Genomic DNA, 9,954 nt, shown 5'->3' with positions numbered 1-9,954 from the left:
CATAACGCAGGTTGTTAACGAGTCTTCCTCCAATCCCGATGCCCCGTTCTTCTTCATATAGTCCAGCATCTCAGATTATTTTCTCAGCATTCTGACTGAATATGTATAGTGAAAGGATACAACCCTGATGCACAGCTTTCCTGACTTTAAGCCATGCAGTATCCACTTGTTCTGTTCAAACAACTGCCTTTTGATCCATGTACAGATTCCTCATGAGCACAATTAAGTGTTCTGGAATTCCCACTCTTTGCAATGTTATCCTTGCTTCTAAGGAGCATTCTGGTTGTACTTTTTCCAAGACAGATTTGTTTGTTCTTTTGGCAGTCCATGGTATATTCAATATTCATCACCAACACCACAATTCAAAGGCATCAACTCTTCTTCAGTCTTCCTTATTCATTGTCCAGCTTTCACATGCATACGGTGTGATTGAAAATGCCATGGCTTGGGTCAGGCACACCTTAGTCTTCAGGGTGACATCTTTGCTCTTCAAACACTTTGAAGATGTCCTTTGCGGCAGACGGCATTGGGTTTTTGCAGCAGATTTGCCCAATGCAATGCATCTTTTGATTTCTTGACTGCTGCTTCCGTGGCTGTTGATTGTGGATCCAAGTAAAATGAAATCCTTAACAACTTCAATCTCTTCTCCGTTTATCATGATGTTGCTCCTTGGTCCAGTTGTGAGGATTTTTGTTTTCTTTATGTTGAGGTGTAATGTATAATGAAGGCTGTGGTCTTTGATCTTACTTAGTAAGTGCTTCAAGTCCTCTTCACTTTCAGCAAGGAATTTTGTGTCATCTGCTTATTGCAGGTGGTTAATGAATCTTCCTCCAATTCTGATGCCCCATTCTTCTTCATATAGTACAGCCTTTCGGAATATTTGCTCAGCATACGGATTAAATAAGTATGGTGAAAGGATACAACCCTGATGCACACCTTTCTTGACTTTAAACCATGCACTATCCCCTTGGCCTGTTCAACAACTGGCTCTTGACCTATGTACAGGTTACTTATGAGCATAATTAAGTGTTCTGGAATTCTTGTTCTTCACAATGTTATCCATTATTGGTCCACACAGTTGAGTGTCTTTGCATAGTCAATAAAACACAGATAAACAGCTTTCTGGTATTCTCTGCTTTCAGCCAGGATCCATCTGACATCAGCAATGATATCCCTTGTTCCATATCCTCTTCTGAATTCTGCTTGAATTACTGACAGTTCCCTGTCTATGTACTGCTCGTATTTCAATACCAGTGGCATAGCTTCCAGAATCACAGTAACACGCAAGCCCCCACAGTACGACAAACTGATGTGGGGTGGCATGTGCAGATGAACTAAATTGTGAAAAGAACCCAAACCTGATGTTTTGAAGTGTGAGACGTAGTAAGCGTATACAGTGAAATGTTATAATGTACTGGGGACATGAGCTTCTAAAACACACTCATCTGAGCTGTCTTCTCTTTTATTTATTTATTTTGTTGTTGTTGTGGTTGAGAATATACACAGCAAAACATACACCAATTCAGCAGTTTCTACATGTACCATTTAGTGACACTGATTACATTCTTCAAGTTCTGCAACCATTCACACCCTCCTTTTCTGAGTTGTTTCCCCCATTAACATAAATTCAGTGCCCCCTAAGGTTCCTATCTAATCTTTAGAGTTGCTGTTATTACCTTTATCCTATATATATAATTACTAAAAGAGCATAATGCTCAAGGCAGACATTTTTTACTAGACAAGCTAAACTATTGTTTGGTTTTAAGAAGACTTCAGGGACTATCTTTGGTTTAAGGTTTAAAGATTATATCACGGCAGTAGTTTCAGGCATTCATCCAATCTTCTTGTCTCTAGGAAGACTGGAGTCCATGAGAATTTGAAATTCTGTTCTGCATTTTCCTCTTTTTGATTAGTATTCTTCTATAGAATCTTTGATCTAAATGTTCAGTGATGCTAGCTAGGCAACACCTAATTCTTCTGGTCTCATGGCAAAGGAGTCAGTTGTTTATGGAGGCAATTAGCCACACGTTCCATATTCTGCTCCTATTTCTGACTCTCCTTCTTCCTGTGTGGCTCCAGGTAAATAGAGACCAAATGTTACTCCTTGGCTGTCTGCTTGCAAGCTTAAAGACTCCAGGCAGTATGCAACAAACTAGGAGGTAAAGCAGAAGCACTAAACATGTTATTAGGGCAATTAACTGGGATGCCCCATGAAACCATGACCTTAAACCTACAAACGAAGGAATCAAATCCCACAAGGGTTTTCATTGTACTTAAGTAACATTAGCAGCTAGTCTTTTCTTACTGTTTTTGTTGTTGTTGTTGTTGTTGTTTTTGTAATTATGAGCCATCTTCTCTTACTTAAAGGTAAAATAGGCCAGGCTAATATAACTTGCATACAGAAGCTTAGCTTCAATAGATGATTATTACATTAGGATTTCCTGAAGAGATAATAGTGGACAATGAAATCTATAAATACTACTACAGATTTATGCGTGGAATATATAGGATATAGGAGTATCAAATGGGACATAATCCTGCTCCTTTAAGGTGTTCTTACATCATTGAAAGAAGCATAAAAGTATGGAGTACCTAGATGGCCTTCTCAATCGTATTCTGGCTGTGGAAGCTTACAAAAAATAGACCTCAAACAGAGTCATAAAGCAACAGTTGTCTACTCTCCTGGACCTGTTCCTTCTGCATTTCCCAATTTAAATCTCATTTTCTCTTGGGGTATTCTAATGAAACTTAAGATTTTGATGGAAATATTAGAAAGTCTATTATCGGCCATGGAAAATACCTTTTCTCTACTTCAGTACATGTTGTCTTTGACTAAAGCAGGCAAATAAATAAATTTGTATGACAAATTATAAGAAATATATGTACACAAATCACAGTAAACTTGCAGAAAACTAAATCACAACAAAAGGAAAGCTATTGTCTTAGTTATCTAGTGCTGCTGTAACAGAAATAGCACAAGAGGATGGCTTTAACAAAGAGAATTTTTTTTCTCACAGTACGGTAGGCTAAAAGTACAAATTCAGGGTGTTGGCTCCAGGGGAATGCTTTCTCTTTCTGTGGGCTCTGGAGGAAGGTCCTTGTCCTCAATCTTCCCCTGGTTGAAGAGTTTTCAGGCTCAGGGACCCTGAGTCCAAATGACAGGCCGTGCTCCTGATGTTGCTTTCTTGGTGATATGCGATCCCCCCTCTCCGCTAGCTAAAAGGTGGTGCAGGTGACACCCCAGGGAAACTCCCTTTACATAGGATCAGGGATGTGACCTGGTAAGGGTGTTACAATCTCACCCTAATCATCTTTAACATAAAATTACAATCTCAAAATGGAGGACAACCACAGAATACACACATTTTGGGGGGGACATAATTCAATCCATGACAGCTATATTACCAAAGGAATGAAGGCAGTGGTATGATGGAGCCAGCTGATGCCACTTCACAAGATCTGATTGTGTGCATAGACTTCTAGCACAGCATCATGAGGGGCTCTGTGAATCTGTTTCCCAGTGAAACTGGTGAAAATTATTTTTAAGACAACCATTTAAAGTCTCTGGAAATGGTTCTGAGGACACACAGCAAATAAAGAAACATCTATTCATGAAAATGTATTAAAATTCAATAACAATGAGACCTTGTGTTACTTAAACCAGGATTCCTTCCCTCCCTCTCCCTCCTCATTAAAATGGGAACTTGATAAAGGACTCCCTGATCTCCCAGCTCCCAGCTGGAAAGCATCTTCCTGGCAGAGGTAGGACATCAACATTTCTCATGCTGCATTCAGCTATGTGTTACTAAGTTCTTGGTGTATGTGATTTACAGGTGTAGACTCCTTTATTCTGCTCAGCCCCCACATGTGGGATGAAGGCGCTACCTTGGATACAGTGCCGCTGAGATCACTGGTGTCCCAGTCACAGTTACCCAGGCTCATAAGGCAGTGGTTCCATGCCAGGAAAGGCAAACTGAGAAGACCTAAGGTACTTCTCCCCTCCAGTGAGCACAGAGCACCAAATGTGCGAGAGTCACTCAGAGAAAAGTGTGCCATTATCTTCACCCCCAGCTCCAGAGTCATGGCTCAGTGCTTCTACTAAGGGAAGCAGGGGTGGGGGGAGGTACAGGCTAGAAAAACCGATAACTTGTAATTGCTTCCAAAAGGAACTCACTTCATTTGCAACACAACGTACACAACTCTAAGAACACCCTCAAAAACTAGGGAAGACTATGATCAAAAGCAATTGGGAGGACATTGGTGGGTGCATTGGAGATATAGGAGGCTAAGGTATAAGACAGTTATTTTGCTAGAAAGAAGCAGGACAGAGGTATCTGGAAGGAGATCTCATGAGGTCACAACAAATTTCAAACACTGACCTTGAAAACAATCCCTTCAGAGAAGCCCAAATTTATTTAGTCTATAGGGCATTTTATGTCCCATGGTTAAAATCAATAATCAGCCAGCAACAGGTGGGTGTAGCTACACAGAAAGATAGTCAAATAGAACCATGCCAAAAATCACTGTCATTAAAGCAATGAAATAATAGAACATGCTAACAAGTGGATGAGTCTTGAAAACAACATGCTAAGTGAGCAAAGTCAGACACAAAGGGCCACGTATTGTATGATGCCATTTATAAGACATATCCTGATGTGGTGAATCTACAGAGTCAGAAAGCAGGTTAGTGGTTCCTTTGGACTGAGGGAATAGGTAGATACTGGAATGATAACTAAAGGATATGAAGGTTCTTTTTGAGGTGATGAAACTGTTCTAAAATTGACTTTGGTGATAACAGCACATATCCGTGAATATACTAAAGCAAAAACTAAGCCCATTGCTGTCGAGTCTATTCCAACTCATAGTGACCCTATAGGACAGAGTAGGACTGCCCCATAGGCTGTCCAAGGAGCAGCTGGTGGATTCGAACTGCTGACCTTTTGGTTAGCAACCATAGCTCTTAACCACTGTTCAACCTAATTGTACAGTTTAAATGGATGAATTGCGTGGTAGGTGAATTATAACTCCACATAGCTGTCCAACAACAACAACAATAACAAATATAGGGGGAAATAAGAAAGAATAATCTGAGTGTCTGCTGGAACTGGATTTCTGGTATCACCAATCTGACCCGGCTGTGAGTCTAGTGCTTAGTGTCTCCTCTTAGCAAAGGGAAGTATGTTTTTGTCTTCTCCCAAATAGCAGCTCAGCTTAGCAGAGAAGTCAGTTCTCTGGGACCAGCAGACAGCTGGTTGCTTCCCTTGGTTCTAAGGCCAGGCACATGCTTTGGATTCACAGGCTTATGAAACCCACCCATAGGTAGGTATAGTGTGTCTTTTTCTGCTTCCTGTCTCACTTAGCAGGGTATGCTGGTGGGTGACAGCCCTGTCCCTTTAAGGTCCCTCTGATGCTCACTGAAGACAATTGTTGCCTGGTTACATTGTTACATAGGGGACAACCATCCTTGAAAAGGCCACAGCAGGCCCTGGGGCATGTGAAAGGAGGGCAAATTCATGGGCTGAGGATGGGGTGTTCTTGATGATTGGGCACAGCCTGCTAGATCCACCAGGAAGACAAATTAAGGACTGTAGAATCCTGTGGCTTTGAGCTTCCAAAGTGGGTCTTGTGTGACAAAGCGGCCCAAGTTTTCTGTCTTTATTTTGGTGAAGCTCAGAAGAAACTGCTGTAGACATGTTTAGTCGACTTCAATTAGACACTCCAGCTGTGATTTTTGACAATGGGACTGGACTGTGCAAAGCAGGCTTCTCTGGAGAGACTGGACCCCGTCATGTCATCAGCTCTGTCGTTGGACATCAGAAATCGGACTTGTATTTAGCTGAACCTGATGAGAAGATGTACTATGTGGGGGAAGATGCCCTGTCCAAGTATGATGCCCTATACCTTCACTACCCCATTGAGCGTGGCCTCATCCTGGGTTGGGATGACATGGAGAGGATCTGGCAGCACCTTTTTGAGTGCGAGCTGCATGTGAAACCCAGTGCCCACCCTGTGCTCATGACTGAGCCCTCCTTGAACCCAAGGAAGCTTCGTGAAAAGATGGCGGAGGTGATGTTTGAGGCCTTCAACGTGCCTGCCTTCTATCTGTGTAACCAGGCGGTCTTATCACTCTATGCCTCTGCCAGCGTCACGGGCCTGGTGGTTGAAAGTGGGGATGGGATCACTTGCACTGTCCCTGTCTTCGATGGTTACGCCCAGGCTCATGCCATCAGCAGGCTATATGTGGCAGGAAGGGACCTCACAGAACACCTCACCCAGCTCCTCCTGGCCAGCGGGCGTACCTACCCCTTCATACTCAACAGGGGCTTGGTGGGCGACATCAAAGAGAAGCTGTGCTACGTGGCTTTCGATATAGAGAAGGAGCTAAGCAAGAGGCCAGAGGAGGTTTTGAAAGAATACAAATTGCCAGATGGAACTGTCATTTGCATCGGCGAACAGCTGTACCAGGTGCCTGAAGTCCTCTTTGCACCTGACCAGCGGGGCATCCACAGCCCCGGGCTCTCGAAAATGGTTGCCAGCAGTATCCTGAAGTGCGACATCGGCATCCAGATGACACTTTTTGGGGAGATTGTGCTGGTTGGGGGCACTACTCTACTCCCTGGCTTTGAGGAACGCCTCTTGAAAGAGCTAGAACTGCTGACTTCCAAAAGGGCCTCCATCAAGATCAGGGCTCCTCTCGACAGATGTTTCTGTGGCTGGATCGGCGGATCCATCATCACCACTCTAAGTACTTTCAGGCGGATGTGGGTCACCTCTGCTGATTTCAAGGAATTTGGGCCATCAGTGGTCCAGAGAAGATGCATTTAGAGGACACTGAGCACAGCAGGGGACAGCTGGAAGCCCTGGAGAACAAGGGCAAGTGAGGTCATCCCTCAGCACGATCTTCAATAAAGTGTTTTGCCCTTTCTGGCAATGGTTCATTCTTGGTGGCGTCAGAATAATTTCTGACCCTGGTATTGAATCTTAAAGTGGTTCTACTCCACCCTTCCCTTCTCATGCACCTCATATACTGTCTTTGAGAAATCCTTGGGCTGTGAGTTGAGCCCATCACCTGCAGTTTGTAGTCAAAGCAGTTGCCTGGGCCTCATGCCCACTAGCTTGATCCAGCAGGGGCCGTGGAATCTGCATTGTAAATATGTGCATTGGTAGTTTCAATAAACCCAGTGTCCAGGAGACACAGCAGGGGGAGCAGATGGGGATGGGGGAGGAGGACTACAAGCAGGAATGCTACCTTGTTCATAGGGTTCAACAAACCCTTTAGCTGGGTGGATCCTTACCGTAATAGGACTCTTGCTTTGCTTTTATGAGATTGGGCATCTAAATAGGATGGAGGTAGGCTCCTTGGCAGACAAGGAGAGGTGGGCACAGAAATCACTATTTGTTTAAGGTTCTCCAAGCTCAGGGTCCCTGCTCTCCAGTAGGGAAGTGTATGAAGCATCACCACCTATACTGATTATTACAGCCTTTCTGATTTTTTAATTTTCTTTTCAAGGGTGTTTATGGAAATATTGTTTTGGGGGTAAAACACTGGAAATATTATTTTTGAATAAATTATGCATAGTGGGAATTTTCCACATTCATTTGTGGAATATCCTCTTAATACTATTGGGAGAGACATGTAAAATGAAAATATGTCTTTATAATATAATTTTTTATGCAGGGGGTAAAGAAATGGCATTTCCCCACGTGTAGGCATATTTATGCACATATGTGTGTGTACATATGTAAGTGAAGACGTGCATTTGTGGTTTTAAGCACATTAAGAAAAGTACAGAAGGATACACACTCGTAGGTTTGTACAGGTTGGTGAGGGAATTGGGAATGAGAGGTAATGCAGGTGGAAAGAAGTGATGAAGAGGGAAGAAAAATAAATAGAACTATACTAAAGAAATTCAGCCTGAATGATTCTTTGTAGATGTAGGCAAGCTCATTCTCAAATTTGTATGGAAAGATATATGAACTAGAATACCAAAAATTATTTTGGAAGATGTATATTGTTGTAGGGACCACACTTTCTGATTTTAAGACTTATTATAAAGCTATAGTGTTCAAGAATGTGTGGTGTTGAGAAGTTGTAGACAAATAGATGAGTGGAACACAATAGAGAGCCGAGAAATAGAACCACACAAGTACAGCTTATCTATTTTTGACAAAGGCGCAAAAGTAATTCAATGGAGTAAGGAGAGTCTTTATAACAAATGGTGTTGAAAATTGGACATTCATATGCAAAAAAAAAAAAAACCTCAACCTAAACCTCTCACCTTATACACAAATTAGCTCAAAATGGATCAATACACTTGTATAGCCTTTAGAAGAAAACATGGGAGACAGCCTTTGTGACTTAGGGTCAGTGACAAATTCTTAGATATTGCACAACAAAACATTATCAAAATGAAAAACTTTCATTCTGCAAAAGAACCTGTAAAAGGAATAAAAAGACAAGACACGTATTGGACAAATTTTTTTACAAATCACATTCTGAGAAAGACTTGGGTCTAGGATACATAATAAATTCTCTAAACTCGTCAGTTAGAAAAAAAACCCAAAACCAAACCCACTGTCATCGAGTCAATTCCGACTCATAGTGACCCTATAGAACAGAGTAGAACTGCCCCGTAGAGTTTCCAAGGAGTGCCTGGTGGATTCGAACTGCCGACCTTTTGGTTAGCAGCTGTAGCACTTCACCACTGCACCACGAGGGTTTCCTCAGTTAGAAAAGACACCATCAAATAGAAAATGGGCAAAAGGCTTGAACAGACACTTGACTGAAGGTATATGGATGGCAAATATACACTTAAAAATATTTCCAACACCATTAGTCTTTAAAAAAAAACAAAACCCGTTGCTATTGAGTCAATTCTGACTCATAGCCACCTTATAGGACAGAGTAGAACTGCCTCACAGGGTTTCCAAGGAGCAGCTGGTGGATTTGAACTGCCTACCTTTTGGTTAGCAGCCGAAAGTTTAACCACTGCACCACTTTCTAATGAAATAGCACTGCACACCTCTTAGAATGACTAAAATAAAACACATTGGTAATAAATACCAAGTGCTGTCAAGGAGCTGAGGAACTCCACCTCATGGGTTGTGGGTTTGAATGTAAGATGTTACAACTACTCTGGAAAACAGTTTGGCGGTTTCTTATAAAACTAAACATACTCTTATCATATGACCCAGCAATCATACACTTTGTATATGTATCGTAGATAAGTAAAAACTTATATTCACATAAAGTCCTGTATATAAATATTCCTAGCAGAATTGTTAGTTATAGTCAAACCCGAAAATAATCTGAATGTCATTCAATGGGTGAATTGGTGAGCAGTATATCCGTACAATGAGATACCACTCAGCAATAAAAGGGAACAAACTATTGGTGCATGCAATAACTTGGATAGATCTCAAGGTCATCATTATTAGTGTAAAAAGCTAATCTCAAAGTGTTACATATTGTAGGATTCTTATATATAAATTTTTTGAATTGTGAAACTGATACTGATGGAGAACAAATCAGTGGTCACTAAGTGGTTAGAGCTTGAGAGAGGGTCTATCACGTGATAACATGACGGAGTAATCTGTGGTGATAGAACAGTTCTCTATTCTGATGGTGGTGATGGTTACACATCTCTAGATATGTGATAAAATTTCATAGAACTATATACCAACAAAGACGTGCAGTGAAAACAGGTGAAATATGAATAAGGTATGCATCTGAGTAAATAGTATTGTATCAATGTCAAATTCCAGATTTAGACAATGTGGGATATTACTGGGGGAAACTTGGTACAGGTTACACAGAAACTCTATAATCTTTTTTGTAATTTCTTGTGAATCAAACTATTTCAAAATAAAATGTAATAAGAATAATTAAAAAAAAAAGTAAGACAGAGCAAAGAGTTTTGGAGGATCCAGGGGCAGATGAGAAGGCAATCAGAT

The 9,954-nt window shown here is 41.5% G+C and overlaps 1 protein-coding gene across 1 annotated transcript; it reads left to right on the top strand.

The window, feature by feature from the left end:
* Positions 1-5,691: 5,691 nt before the first annotated feature.
* On the top strand, positions 5,692-6,825 carry LOC126068683 (actin-related protein T2-like). Its single transcript, XM_049871428.1, has one exon. It carries the CDS (start codon positions 5,692-5,694, stop codon positions 6,823-6,825), a length of 1,134 nt encoding a protein of 377 aa, XP_049727385.1.
* Positions 6,826-9,954: the final 3,129 nt, after the last annotated feature.

This window comes from Elephas maximus, chromosome X (assembly GCF_024166365.1).
Source record: "Elephas maximus indicus isolate mEleMax1 chromosome X, mEleMax1 primary haplotype, whole genome shotgun sequence".
NCBI classification, from domain to species: Eukaryota; Metazoa; Chordata; class Mammalia; order Proboscidea; family Elephantidae; genus Elephas; species Elephas maximus.
Note: the sequence above shows the minus strand (reverse complement) of the source record. Positions and strands in the feature narration are given on the sequence as shown.

Bases quoted from the DNA above. Each gene is read 5' to 3' on its own strand.
- LOC126068683 (XM_049871428.1), top strand. From the start codon at position 5,692: ATGTTTAGTCGACTTCAATTAGACACTCCAGCTGTGATTTTTGACAAT.